The sequence below is a fragment of the Theropithecus gelada genome, chromosome 2, assembly GCF_003255815.1.
Source record: "Theropithecus gelada isolate Dixy chromosome 2, Tgel_1.0, whole genome shotgun sequence".
Classification (NCBI taxonomy): domain Eukaryota; kingdom Metazoa; phylum Chordata; class Mammalia; order Primates; family Cercopithecidae; genus Theropithecus; species Theropithecus gelada.
Window position 1 is genome coordinate 39,722,156 of NC_037669.1, and position 15,826 is coordinate 39,737,981.

The following is a 15,826-nucleotide window of genomic DNA, read 5'->3' on the forward strand; positions in this document are numbered from 1 at the left end:
CTACCGGCTGGACATGGTGGCTCATGCCTGTAACCCCAGCACTTTGGGAGGCTGAGGCAGGCAGATCACTTGAGGTCAGGAGTTCAAGACCAGCCTGGCCAACAAAGTGAAACCCTCTCTCTACCAAAAATGCAAAAATCATCTGGGCATGGTGGTGTGTGCCTGTAGTCTCAGCTAGTAGGGAGGCCGAGGTAGGAGAATCACTTGAACTAGGGAGGTGGAGGTTGCAGTGAGTCGAGGTCGTGCCACTGCACTCCAGCCTAGGCAACAGAGAAAGACTCTGTCTCAAAACAAAACAAAACAAAAACAAAATTACATCCACCATCACTGCTCTCCTGAAATAGGATCCCAAAGGACTGTTTGTGGTCAGTACTTCTTGGAACGACTTAAAAACGAAAAAGGCAGTCTTCCAGGATTCTAAATTGAAAGGGTCTTGCAGGACACTAACACAATGTTTAACTCAATCCCAGAACCTATACAAGACAGACACCCAAATGCACTTCAGTGCCAGCAGGAGGCCCATTGAACAAGTAACATCTTTTTTCACTAATCCAATCCTCCCGTCGCCTCTACTGGTTAAATGTGTTTAACTGTTTTACAAATGTTAGTGGAATTAGCCAACCCCAACACCACAGTAAATAAATAAGAGGACCACACTTTATCGAATATAAATTTGTTTTTATTGAAGCAGCAGTCACATGACCTTATATCTAGCCTTTAGATTAGGCCTGACAGAGTGAGCCAGCCCTAAAAAAATGATGTTTCTTTTTGCACTAAGAGACATAACATGTTTACATACATCATCCAGTATTGGAAATGAGCAGACTCAAACACAACATGTGTTGGTTACCTGGGAGGTACAGTCCCACTGTTTGTGGTGTCCATATATTTTACAGAGACTCCCAAAGACCATTACTAATAGGATGAAAGTTAAAAGAAAATACAGCCACACCAAATCATGAACACAGTAATCAAAGACAGCAGCTTATACACATTTAAAAACTGTCCCTTTCAGAGTTGTTTCCTTTCTTTTCTAAGCAGTGTCTGCAAAGCTTCCTCTACATCAAATCCAAAGGTTTCCAAGATGGAAGCTGCACCTCTTGGGGCTACACAATGGAATAAAATCATTGGAAAGAACAAGAAGTGGTATTCATATCTTGTTTTTCATAACAAAGATTAATGTTTCCCTAATTAGAGGAACGGAAATGGTGATGTGACTACATATTGCAGTGGCAAAATAGTAGGGTGAAGAATGAGGGTTGGGTACTGAAATAAAGACCACACACTTGTGAATTTTAATTTCATTTCCAGGCTAACCTACTTTTTATTTAATGCAAATTACAGTACCAGTTAACTATTTCCAAACCAAGTCACATAGAACAAAATGTATTTACAAGGGAATGGGGAAAGGGAAAAAAAACATTGAGCATACTTTTCACAAAAAAGTTTATATTTAAAATGAAAAAAAAAAAATCAGTCACAGAGGCATTCAAGTAGTAATAATGTTATACAGATTTTGCTTTTCCTTTATATCAAGACAGATTTGCACAAGTGTTTGCAATAGTTTGTATACAACCCACAGTCCTTTATATATATATATATATATATATAATAAATTTTGTTTTTTAGGTTTGTTTTTAAGATGGAAGTGGTCACGCTAATTGGTATGTGTACAGGCCCAAGTGATCCATCGGCAACACATTTATAAATGCAAATTTTACAGGCAAGCAGATTTTCATACATCTATCTGTATCTGCCTGTAGACAGATATAGTAAGGAAAAAAAACTTTAAAATTAACACAAGGAAGTCTACTTTGTCAAGCTAACCCCTTATGTACTGGTTGTCATTTTGCTTTTATTGTGGAGGTGCAAAACGGAGCAACAAACTTGAATAAAACGGCATAACCCTTGTGAAAATAATCCAAACCCCAGGGATTACTTTCAAAGCCTCTCAAAGGTAGATCTCAGTCTGGGACTCTACTGTGCTTCTAGTTGTCTCTTTTATTTTCAGTGGCTCAGGTTTCCACCAGAAAAGACAGATTTTATTGTAAAGCATACCTACTTTTCTATACAGGGGAGGAAAGTGTTTGGCTCTGTGATTAGATGATCACTAACATGAACAGTAGGAATCAGATATAATTTCAGTTGAAAACAAAGAAAACCCCCCAAATGTCTGGGGATCTGGCATTGGCCAAACTTCCTTTGGAAGATTCCAAAGTTAAATCCTTTAAAAAGGAAGGGAAAAATAGATGAAATGCCAGTGTCTTTATATCCACAGGGATAGAGAATATAATAGTCCTCTCAGAAACCTTTGCATTGGTGCAGACAAGATGACTGGTTAGGCATACTTTGTTAAAACATAAACCAAAAATGTGTGTCTAAAAATTAAGAGGACTTAAAAAAAAAAATGACGCAGCATGTCATTGGAAAGAAGGTGCAGTCTTCTGCCTTGCTGGAATGAATACACGATGTTTCAAAAATAGTAACCTTTGGTTTGGTAGTTTTTTCTTCTATTCAAGACATTGTATATGGAGTACTTTGAGGCAAAACACTCTATTTTTCTTTCAAAAAAGGCCTTCGTGTTGGGCACACAGTAAGAATTAAACTGATTGTTTGGAAAGAAATTAAAATGATATTTCATTGAACAAGGGTAGAGATGGCGGGAGGGAGGAAATGGGCTAGGAGTTCCCTTGTTAAAACAACAGTCCTCTATTGGCACGGTGGCATTCCGTGCAGTAACTGCTAGTAATTGCACTATAGCATTTTAGACCACTGACGTATCAAAACCTGATACTATTAAGAAACTTCGATTTATAAAAAACCAATTCTCTCTCACTCTCTCATTTGGGAGGGAAGTAGATAAAAGAGGAGAGAGAGAGAGCATGGAAGGCTCCCAGAATCTGCTGTTTTTAAGACCCATGGTTAGGGCTTGTGGAAGAGACGAGCAAAATCTAATCTATTCGATATCCTCCAGCTCTAGGGCTCCCTGGTGCTACACTAAGTCCCTGAATGGACTAAGTATGAAATGAAACCGGTCACTGCTACTGAGGAGGAAACAGACATTCAGAACCAAACAAAGGCAGGGCTTGAACGAAATGAGATTACGAATATGGTTTCCTCTTCCCACTCCTGAGTATGGTATCACTGAAACTTAACTGTGGAAGGGGCAAAGATACTGTTATGAGTGAGTTATTATTTCAAAGGGAAAGGGGGTGGACAGGGAGACATGGATACAGGAAACCAATTAAAATTTAAAAAGGAATTAAAAAAAAAAAAAAAACAAACACATGGAAGCGAAGGCACTCCAAACTATATAGATACACTATACATTGCTAGAGTTATTGTTACAATAATACAGGCCGGTACCTACTGTACAGAGTTAAAACTATATGGCTTTAAAAAGCTCGTCTACATTTTGTCTGATTATTAAACAGAATCACTGCCCTGAACAGTAACTTTTTGCTCATTAATAACAGTTCCTGGGTCCACATATTTACATACAAAACAATAAAACTTAAATTTAAAAACATAGAAAGAAAATATAATGTACAAGCTTGAATTTGGTGAGGAGCTTTTTATTATTATTATTATTATATACAAAAAGATATTCAGAGACCTGGATCTCACTTGTATAAAAGAGTTCTGTGATCCCACCATGATCCTTGAGAAAGAAAAATCACACATCTCAGCCCACACACACACACACACACACGCACGCACACACGCACGCATGCGCACATGCACACACAATGAAATGAGAGAAAAGCGTGACTTTTCTCTCTTCTTTTACCCCAGTTGTGGGGGGCAACCTGTTTCCTAAAATAAGCACTGATTTTTGTGGACTCTGGCAAGTATACCACGTCCAGAGCAATGTCTGTATCCAAACGCTTGCTGGGCAGTTGGATCTGAACGCAGGTCCATTTCTCTATCACAGACCTGCATTTTCAGATTCTTTATAAATTCTGTCTGAAAATGGTCTATCAAAGCCATTACCTTTAAGGAGTTATGCTGCCAAATACTCTGATTTCAGGCTTCTTTCAAATCTTAGCTTTCAGAAGCACTTTATAAAACATAAAATTCAATTTGTTTGATTTGGTTTGACTGAGCATGTTTCCTTTCTCATGAACTCTGATATATCCAGAGGTTTGTGAAACCCCTTTTGTGGCCCAAGACCTCAGCTAAACAGCCAGTGAAAACCAAGATGGCTCACAGTTGTCTTTCTGGGTACTGGTTCACTTCAGCAGGCAGGACAACTCTCTTGGAGAGTCACACACACAGTTAAGGAGCAGGACAGGGTGCTAGGGCCTGCAGGAGGGCTGCCAACAGACTCCATTTCCGAACCCTCTGGAGGACAAGACCCATAACATGACCTAAGGTGGCAATGAGGAGGGTGAGGGCAAGTTACACACAAGCAAGGGCTCAGCTCTGCAGCCCTACAGTTACCAGCTAACCTTGGAAGGCATGTGGGGAAGGAGCGGGTAGGAGGGAAAGGCGGCCATCACTCAAGTGATCTTTAAATGTGAAGTACAACTGATTGTGCCTTAAAGATTCTAGGTCAAGTAATGGCCCATAAGCACCAAGGTGACTAAAGTTCATTTTAGAGTATATAAGGCCCACATAGATGCCAACCTTAAAAGTATAAAACAAACTAGTCATGAAAATCTATTTCCTCACGGCAAACATAGTCCTTCAATCCTCCTTGCATTCCAAGGAATATTGCTTTTTCTTCAAAAAGAGAGACTGATTCTTACACCATTCACTGATACACAAAGAAAACAGACACAAAAACTCTTAACTGGGTGTGAGGGAAACATTCTTCTCATGCTTCAATCAGTCAATTTTGATACTGTAGACAAAAAAAAGGCAGTATTGAATATATGTATATATAATGTATATACACACATTTATATCATCACTTTCCTATAAAGTCAGCAGGTATAAGTGACTATCATTCTGATGTATAGTTTTTAATATTCCTACCATCTGACATGCATCAATAAATAAATGTAAAAAGCATGAGGTTAAAAAACAAATACAGATTCTAGATTTGGATTTAAAATTAGAACTATGTGTAGAATGTGGCTATTTCTGCAAGCTCGATTTTCAATTAAAAAATATGAAAAATAAACCAGTAGACGACTGTTACAGTTCACATTATTTAACTACAATGTCCTCTCAAGTGTATCTTTCCAAGGGAAGTAATTTTAGAAAAAAATCTGGACAAACTTATTCACAGTGGTGAGATGTATTCCTGGCCTGTCCCCTTCCTCTGGGCTCGTCAGTCTTTGACCTCAGCAGCTAGCTCAGCTTGCTCAACACCCCTTCCATCTCCTCCCAGGTCACTAGTTTGAAACTGTGCTAAGATTTGCAAAGAACTTTGGTCAGGCAAACAAAGAGCCACCTGTAGAGCATGTGTGCCTGAGTCTTGCTTGCTGCTTCCCCTCTGGCAGCCTCCTGTACAAGCCTCTACATCACTAGCGCTGACTGAGAGCAAAACAAAACCTTAACAAATCTACTAAGAATCTTCCCTGTAGAGTTCCAAACTTTACTGACCTCCCTGGGTTACGAATGATACACATTTCTTTGTCTGCCACACCTGCCACCAACATGCCAAAGGCAAGTCTATAAATACCCGAAGATATGGATTAATTTTACAAGTGACATTTAAGTCCCCGTTGAGTTATACCTGCTAAGCTCCCAACCAATTTCAAGCTGTGCACTATACCAAAGTCTGGCACTAGACTTTAAAAGAAAACAAAGTTCAAAAAAAACCCATCAGCACAGAACAAAGTTTTCTTCTTTTGTGGAAGGGGCATGAGGCAGGACTCCTGTTTTTAAAGTATACAACAGCAGACTTTTAATAAAAAAAGATTGTCGTGGGAGAGAGATTGTGTGTTCTAGTGCTCCGCTTTCCCCCTCCCCACAGCCCCTCCCACCCCCTGGATCTCCCTCAAAGTGAGAATACAATGAAATTGGTTTGTATTTATAGATATTTTACAAGGTTAAATAAGAACAACAATAATAATAAAAAAATTGAACACTAAAATGAACAGGTTTTTTTTCTCTTTTTAATATTCTTTCCAAACGTGACCAGTGTTGCTGAGTGACACTCAAGTAACTGGTGGTTTTTCCTGTGCAGCTGGCTGCTCGGGACCGTTCAGGTGGAGTTGGAAGCTGATGCGGAAGCAGCATTATTGGTCTGTCCACGGTCTCCAGTATTAGCATCTGCAAGTCAAAAAGTCCCAAAAGAGAGCATGAGCAATGCTACAACAGCGAAAGAGAACAAGTACACTGTTTCACCTGCAGGCTGTGAATTGTATGGCCTTCCAAGCTGTTATTTGGAAGGTTGTTTTAAATAAGGCCAACATTATGAACTCTGAATTTCTCTTTTATTGGATTTAAGTTCATGCCTCACCATGGTCCTGGTACAGGGAAAACAGTGTCTTTGAATAAGTTACAGACTCAGGGAGCCAGAGACCATTTCAGTCAAAGCTCTTGCTACAGCTGGGATCAGCTGTATATGAACACTCAGCTGGAGTCTAGCTCACTTGAAAATAAATGAACAGTGCACAGCTGGGAAAACTTGCTAAAAATTCTGAACCATGTTACATCTGCTTAAGTGAGTAAATGGGTGGAGGCAATGAAAGTAATGTGGGTCAGTGTTGATAGGCAGAACAGTCCTTCTTCATTATTCATAGAGATGGAAGATAGACAACCAGCAAAAAAGAAACAGCAAGTGTAGTACCAATTCACTCAGTCAATTTAATAAAGCATCTTGTATCAACAGATGAATGGATAAAAGAAAATGTGGTATATACACACAATGGAGTAATATGTAGCTGTAAGACAGAATGATGGGAAGCTGAGTGGGAGGGCTGCTTGAGTCAAAGAGATTGAGGATGCAAGTGAGCCAAGACCACCTGGGTGACACAATAAGATACTGTCTAAAAAAAAAAAGAAAAGAAAAGAAAAAAGAAAAAGAATGAGATCCTGCCATTTGCAACAACATGGATGGAACTGGAAGTCATTATGTGAAGCGAAACAAGCCAGACAGAGAAAGACAAACTTTGCATGTTCTCGCTGATTTGTAGGAGCTAAAATTTAAAACAATTGAACTCATGGAGATAGAGAGAAGGATGATTACCACAGGCTGGGAAGGGTAGCGAGGGTGGGGGAAGTGGGGATGGTTAATGGGTACAAAAAAAAAAGAAATAATGAGTAAGACCTAGTATTTGCTAGCAAAACAGGGTGACTATAGTAAAAAAAAAAAAAAAAAAATTAACTGTACATTTAAAAATAACTAAAGGTATGACTGGTTTGAAACATAAAGGATAAATGCTTGAGGTGATGAATATCCCATTTATCCTGATATGATTATCACACATTGCATGTCTATATCAAAATATCTCAGGTAACCCATAAATATATACACCTACTATGTCCCCACAAAAATTAAAAATTAAAAAAAGGAAAGCATCTTGTAGTCAAATCCTGACTTAGAACTTACTTAGAGCTTACTTTGCCCTAATCTTTTAGAAATACGTACAACTCTACAACCATGGTCTCCTTCCCCCTTTTAAGGTCTATTATTATTTCACAGCATCCATTAACATTTAAGTGGGCATCTAACTGTGTCCAAATTGGTTTAGTAGACTGCTGTTTTAGTGGCTATCAAGTTGCATCCTTGTCATCTCACTTAATGACTGGGAAAGTACTGCTAGCCAAATTTTTTCCCAGAAGATTTCACACTAAGCCCTGAGCAAGAGAAGTGGCTTGACTGGGATGGGCAACTTTGAAAAGCCATCTCTCTAGAAGCCATAATGCCATCAAGGTTGGTGACACCAAAAGGCAGACTCAGAAGTTTTTTGTCTCTCTAGGACTGAAGGGATTTGTGGATCTACCATGTGCTATGGTGAGCAGAATAACCAATGTCATGGTTGAATGTTAACATTTGGTCCTGGATCTTTCTACTTTGAATTTCTGAATTAGAGGGAGACACAAAAGACCCAAGGACACATAGGGAACTCTATGATGGATTAGCTGTTCAGTTTCTCATTTCTAAAGCCAATCTATAAAAATTATACTTCCTAATTTCCTGATAATCTGCCCTTATATACATTTAGCACAGCCTTTGGGGAAGGAATGCGAATATCTCTTAATGTGAATGATTAGGTTTAATTCATTTAATTTCCTTCAAAATAGCTAAAGCTGCTTCTAATCTCGTTATCATGTACACAAGTGAAGATATTATGGCATCGGAATCCACACATTAGGTTCATATAGCCCATGGCATGGGGTTATATTAATTTATCGGTATGGCAAATGAACAGGTGGCAGGAAAGGGTACATGACATAGAACCGACTCTCCAAAGCCAGGATGACCACCTTTTCTAATAATCACTGAAGAACTATGCTAACACTTCATTCGTACCTCCTGACCTTCCTTAGGTTTGCCCTGTTTAAAGGAAGTTTTACCCTCAATGATCATCCACATTCTGCGCATCAATAACCTAACATCAATTCCTGTCTAGACCACAGATTCCTCCAAGCCTTTCTCAGATAAAAATGTTCATTTTCATGATTCAGGCACAGGCTGCATTAAAAAAAAAATCCAGAGAAAACCTGGAACACCACAAACCCATGCTTATTGCATCGTGTCACATGCTCTGATGACACTCAGAACCTATGCATGACCATCATCAAACAGCATTTCCTTCTCATTTTCAGTATGGGAAGATAACAGGTAGAACTGTCATTCTGGTCTTCCCCAGGACTTAAGAAAGGCACTGATCATCAGAAATTTATCTATCTGTTTGACCACTACATCAGCACCCATGCCAACATGGAGAGCAGCTCTGGCCACGGCACCCATTAACTACACTGGCTGACATCAGCCAGGGCTGACTTCAGTTTTACCTCATCTACATGGCCACCAGCCCATTTATGTTAATGGGCTCTTTAGCAAAATCCTATTTGGCACCAATGTGCAGATGTCCTTTCACTGACTACAGTCTGTGAGCTTGTGACACTGCCAAAACCAGTCTCCTCTTTCTTGGATACATTCAGTGACTGCTTGCATGATCACAGTAAAAAGCACAAGCCTTTTTTTATTTTATTTTTATTTTATTTATTTTATTTTTATTTATTTATTTTTTTTTCAGACTGAGTCTGGCTGTGTCGCCCAGGCTGGAGTGCAGTGGCCAGATCTCAGCTCACTGCAAGCTCCGCCTCCCGGGTTTATGCCATTCTCCTGCCTCAGCCTCCCGAGTAGCTGGGACCACAGGCGCCCGCCACCTCGCCCGGCTAGTTTTTTGTATTTTTTAGTAGAGATGGGGTTTCACCGTGTTAGCCAGGATAGTCTCGATCTCCTGACCTCGTGATCCGCCCGTCTCGGCCTCCCAAAGTGCTGGGATTACAGGCTTGAGCCACCGCGCCCGGCCTAGCACAAGCCTTTTAAGTGAGCATAAAACCAGAAACAAATTCACTTTCTGAATAAAATTTGATGGACACCCATGCTCTTCAGATCTGTAATTACCTCATATTTTTCTCTTCAGTTATTTTCAAATCACTTAGTGAACATAATTTTAATGGCTAATTATTTTGATTATAAATATCCTTGATATCAAAAGTCACGGTCCTATAGACATTCTTCAAAAAAACTTGCGCCTGATGCAATGAGCTCCACTTAAAATCAAATCACACATGTCCTGCTGAGAAGAACAGAGTTCTCTTTTTCAGAGGAAGACAAAGTACAGAGAGGGAAAAAGTAAAACAAAAAAGGCAAAGTTCTATAAATTCGATACTCAATAGTAGGCTTAAAAGACCACCCAATTACTGACTGAATAAAGTTACATTTCATAATCTCTACAATCCCATCATAAAGATGGATTGGCCCCTTGGCCAAGAAAAGTAGGAGGAGCTGACCTCTTGGTGGCTAGGAAGAAACTAATTCAAGAACAATCAGGAAACAAGATAACACAGATTAACATCTTTTTAGAAATAAGAAACAAATCTTGGCACATGCTTATTTTGTTCCCACCATCATTCTGTAAATTTATTTTTACACAATGGAATCCGAATTAATGAGTTTTCTATTAAAAATGTTTGTTCATTTAAAATTTTGATAAATTGTCATTGGATTTAGTGTAATTTCTGTAACTTTTCTTCTCAAACATTTAAATAGTGACTCCATAACATAAAAACAATAAAGCTCATTTGCTTCTCCTTACATTCCTTTCCCATTACATATGCACTGGTAAAGTGATGCTAAATGGCATTATGGTTTAAAAGAGAGGCTAAGATCATTTTCATTATAAATGATCTGACTATAGATCATTAACCAACTCTACAGTCTCTTGTTTTCCACCAGAGATGCTCTTCTGAACTTCACACTGATATATCTTTCTTAAAACTAAACCAACTCTATAAAGATTTATTGAGTATGAAGCCTACTTGTACAACTTAATAGCTGTATGATTTTGGAACACATTATTTAATCTCTCTCTCCTTTCCTCACTGGTAAATGGTAGTGATACTACCCACCTAGGAAATTAGGCCTATGAAGTGCTTAGCATAGTATCTGGCATACAGCAATTGTTCAATAGATGGGAAGGTAAAAGGGACATCTAAAAACACATATATGTATAATCTAGCGTGACTGCAATAACCAACATCAATAAAGTAAATACTAACGACAGCATACTGCTGACCAATATGCCAGACACCACACTAAGTATTTTGTAGTCATGTCATTTAGCTCACACAGCAACCCTGAGAAATAGGTACAACTGTTACCTCCATTTTGCAAATAGGAGAAAGGAAGCACAAATAGATTAAGGAATGTGCCCAAGACCATGTAGCTAATAAGCAGGGGAGTGGAACACAGAGCACAAGGAAGGAGAATGATCCATATTATGGGCATTAGGGGGCAGCAAAAAAGATTTCCTAGCAAAAGAAGAAAAGAGATTAAGGTGACTTTCATTTAGAACTAACCTCAATAAAATCACTGTGATTTCTACAGGCACATTTCTATTATCTGTAAGAGACGTTACATTAAAAGAGAAGAGTGAGTTTGTGATAAGAAAATTTAACAGCACAGTTACTTTGTTTTCAGTATGGGGTGTACAGAGATATAAGTGCTCTGGAAACAACTACAGAGCTAACATTTCACTGACTTTGAAGCTTCCTATAAACCAACCCCCATTATCACCTGTCTAATGCTACTATGGAAAAACAAACAAGTAAACAAAAAAACTCCCCCAAACCAAGGATGGACTTCAGAGGAAACAGACAGAACAATCAGCTTTGTGGGGAAGGAAAGGAAGGTACAAAATCATCCTTACACACTGTGGTAGCTACTTTCCAAGATGACCCCAATGATTCATGCCTCTTGGTATCCATGCCTAATGCAGTCCATTCCCACACTGAATAGGACTGACCTGTGTAACTAATAGGATATTCCAGAAACAACGGTGTGTGACTTCCAAGGCTAGGACATAAAAGACACTGTGGCTTCCGCATTGCCTTCTTTCTTGGATTACTTAGTCTAGGGGAAGCCAGCTGCCATGATGTGAGATACTTAAGTAGCACTATGGAGAGGGCCACTTACTGAGTGACTGAGGCCTCCTGCATACAGCCAGCACACATTTGATAACCACATGAATGACAGCCACTGTGGAAGTATAGCCTCTGCCCCCAGGCAAGTCGTCGGATGACTGCATCCCTAGCTAATGTTCTGACTATGTCACGAGACTCTGACCCAGAACCACCTACCTAGGCTGCTTCTAAATCCCTGACCCACAGAAACTATGTGAGACAATAAACGTTTACTCTTGTTTTAAATAGCTAAATGTTTGGGGGTAAACTAATATGCAGAAATAGGTAACAAATACATATGTCAAAGAACTTAAATGACATTTAGGGTTTGCATTCACAAGCCAATGAGGGAATCACTGACAAAGTCTCCCTACATAATTAGGTGTGCTTCTAAGAAACTGTACAAGACAAAAAAAAGATTATATTAGATTTAAGTCTATTTTCCAGAATTGTTTTCTCAGGAATCAATTATTTTCTGAAAAATTCATGGCTCTATGGCTTTGTACCAGATACTGCAAAGCAAATTGGCACATGTATTAAAACCAATTTTATTCTGTGTGACATAAGACGTAAAACACAACTTAGGCAATCCCACAGTGAAGCCAAGGGTAGAACCCTTAAGTATCAGGTTCCCAAAAGAGTCCATAAGGCTGTGATTTTTGTCCTGGAGTAAATTTTCGTATGTAAAATTCCATATCTGGTATACATACATCTCTTTTTATAGGACAGGATCTACAGTGTTTTTTTTTTTTTTTTTTTTTTTTAAGATTCTCAAGAGATCTGTAAGAGTTGTTAGATAATGGAGTCATGGATTAATGGATCAACTGTCTCAATACTGAGGAAACTGCCCCACTCAAATGCTCAAGTCATAAACACAGAAGTTCTTGCCTTGATTCCTTGCTGTCTGCATCCCCCCACCCCCCGCCCACAAATGGTCCTGTCCATGCTCCCTGTCCCAAATGTGGTTGATCAAAGGTCCAAATGAGGAGCAGGAAGGAGAGTGAATGGAAGGTCTCCACTTACACCTATTGCCAAAGGATTTAAATGAAAAGAGAGTAAAAACAAGGAAATGGGTTGGGAGGAGAAGAGAGAAAATAAACATAGGAGACAGGATTCCAAAGGCTCTGCCACCATGAATCAGTATTCTAGATCTGTGTGTCCATAAAAATTTAATTCTTCTAATTTATTGAAATGCTCACTATCTGGCCCAGCAGCAATCACAGAAATGTTCTATTTATATTCTCTAATAGAGTAGTTGCTAACTACATAAGGCGATTTATTTAAATTTAAAGTAATTGACATTAAAGATTAAAATTCAGTTCCTTATTTGTTCTCAACACATTTCAAGTTCTCCAAAAGCTACAAAATTATTAAATATTTTATTATTTCTATTGCTGGCATATTAGTAAAATAACATATTTTAGATATATCCAATGAATCTTTTTGTGTTTTACATGCACTTTATAAGTACACTTGGAAACATTAGGTTTTTTATTTTTTTGGAGACAGGGTCTCACTCTGTCACCCAGGCTGGAGTGCAGTGGCGCAATCTCAGCTCACTGCAACCTCTGCCTCCTGGGTTCAAGGGGTTCTCCTGGCCTCGCAAGTAGCTGGGATTACAGGCACACACCACCATGCCTGGCTAATTTCTTTTTTTTTTGTATTTTTAGTAGAGATGGGGTTTCGCCATGTTGGCCAGGCTGGTCTCGAACTCCTGGCCTCAAGTGATCCGACTGCCTCGACCTCCCAAAGTGCTGGGATTACAGGTGTGAGTCACTGCACCCGGCCAGGTATATTTTTATTCCCTTATTTCCTTTACTATGCTCTTGCCCAACAACAATCTCTTCCAAGCACATTTTATGTGTTTCTGTTTATCAGGTGTCCTCTTTCTATAATAGTTAAAAATGTCTTATGACAGGTCAATCTCTCTAGAAGATAAAATTAACAGCCTGGGAGATATTATTTATACTGTGTACCTAACTCAGGATGTTCCTACTCAAGCTGTTCCAAGTGGAAATGCTTCTACTGTAAAACTATGTCTTAGATGTTAGTGTTATTAACTGGCACATGAACAAACAAGATAATTACAGAGAATCAAAGTATACCCTAAACTTATATTTAATTTGAAATTATAATTTACACTCATGAAATCAAAGTACACCTGTAAGGAAAAGATATGGCACAGAACACTAAGGTAGACTTCAGTGATTATAAAAATAGAAGTAAAATTCGGATGCCTGTGAGTCAACCCATCCACCAGGATACCTAGAAGACCTGTCAATAAGACTGTTTACATTTGATCTGCTGGCAGCTGAGAGGTCTCAGTTCCCTGTGAGGTCTGGGGCAGGGCACATTTTATTTAGGAAGTTTGGCTGCTCAGGGCAGAAAACTGAAGATCATGGGGACACACAGGTAACATTTTCACCGTACCTTTAAGTTAAAATGCTTAATTTAGGAATAAAGAAAAAAAAAGGGACATATAAATAAAAGTAGGTGACTTTAGGCAAGGAACTGAGGAACACTTCAGGGATACACGGAAAAATGTCTGATAGGGGATTCCAACTTAATCCAGATTTTAAATTACTTTTAGAGGGGGGGAAAAACCCAAATAAAATTTTTGACTTGATAGGAGAGAACATGTTTTGCACAGAAAGCGAGAACTTCTAGAAGTAATGTCTAGGACTGCTCTGGTGAGAATAATGACTAAGCTGGTTTGATTTTAGGTTCTATATACAAACTCACAAAGTGAACCTGAAACTCTAACATGGGGTAGATATAATCTCGGTGTCAGTGAATTTGTCAAAATGGTATAGTTCAAAATGGAAGTCTGTATTTCAGATGCAGAGCCAACAGGAGGAAATGGATGCAGCATTGTACCTAAAAGAGATGCACATATTAATTGGCTATCAAGTTGGTAACACCTAAAAATGTGTATGTGCACACATGCACACTGTACTTCCCCTACTCCCACTCTATGAGGAAATGGGGCAATGGGGAAATAGAAAAGTGCCTGTATTGACAGTGGGGAGTATGAACTGACAGCAGGACAAGCTTTCGGAAAGCAATTTGACATTAAACTCTAAAATTCTTTATACTTTTTGACTCTACTTCTAAAAATTTAGAAGAATAAGTACAGCTTTATGCAAAGATATCTTCAAAGCATTTTTCAGAACAACAAAAACAAAAAACCCCATCTTCAACACAAACCAAATGTCCAAGAATAGTAAGTTAATTATGGTATAGCCTTAGGATATTGGCTGAATACTATAGTCATATACCTTCACCCTCTAAATAGCCTAAGCCCATTTTTTAAAAAAGCATGTCTCTCTGCCCATTCATATACAGACTAAAACATAATGTTATGTGTGATTATCTTTGAAAGTAGAATAGAGGTAATTTTTATTTCCTAAAATAACTATACACTATTATGCTCTCGATAGACAAAAATGCCTTTTTTTTTTTTTAAAGTTGCAGACTTTTATGAAATTTAACATCTATTTGGGTTAAGATAAAGAGAAAACAGGAAGAACTTTACAAAGAAAAACAACAGGGCATGCACTGCAGCTTCTACATTAGACAGAATATGAATACAGCTTTCCCAATGTACACTGTAAAACTGGCCCAAAGGCCAGGTATAATATTAATAGTACTTGGGGAAAGGATGAGGGAGGGTAACTCTCATTTTAGAAAAGCAAGCATCTAATAAACTGACCATTTGCTTAACATTTCACCTCTCAAAAACAGTAGAAACAAACAATGAGAGAAATTATTCTGTGCTTAATTCTGCCCAACTAAAAAGAATTGGCTAGTATGTAGGTAACAGGAATTCTGAGGTGAAAATAATTGTAATTGTAAGACAAAGGGGCCACCAGCCATAGCAAAATCTGAACCAGATTTTAGCCAGATGAATTTTTAGAAGTTTGAAGAACAAACAGGTATGATTCGGTGCTAAAGTCTTCAAAAGAGGCTAACAACTAACAAGAAATAGAAAAGTATGAACAAACTTTGATCAAGTAATTGCAATAATCTCAACGCAAATAAAGTAACAGCAAGAGCTTTTCAAACCAAGATGAAGACAAGTTAAGTTGGCTCACCACGTACAATGACCTCATCCAAATGTTATCATGATTCCCTCTTCTGTTAGAAGGGTTTTCAACTTGAAAGGATGTAACAAAAATCCTAATAAAAAAAATGTGCCTCAAGGAAGGTAAGGGCAATGTATACATTTTAA

At 38.5% G+C, this 15,826-nt stretch overlaps 1 protein-coding gene across 3 annotated transcripts in view; it reads right to left on the minus strand.

The window, feature by feature from the left end:
- Positions 1-661: 661 nt before the first annotated feature.
- The window catches only part of GSK3B (glycogen synthase kinase 3 beta), a 260,978-nt gene continuing 245,813 nt past the window's right edge, over positions 662-15,826 (minus strand). For all 3 annotated transcript variants that reach the window (XM_025375802.1, XM_025375801.1, XM_025375800.1), the window contains one exon: positions 662-6,225. In XM_025375802.1, coding sequence (XP_025231587.1) covers positions 6,158-6,225 — 68 coding nt within the window. In that variant the 3' untranslated portion in view covers positions 662-6,157. The remainder of the gene's footprint in view (positions 6,226-15,826) is intronic.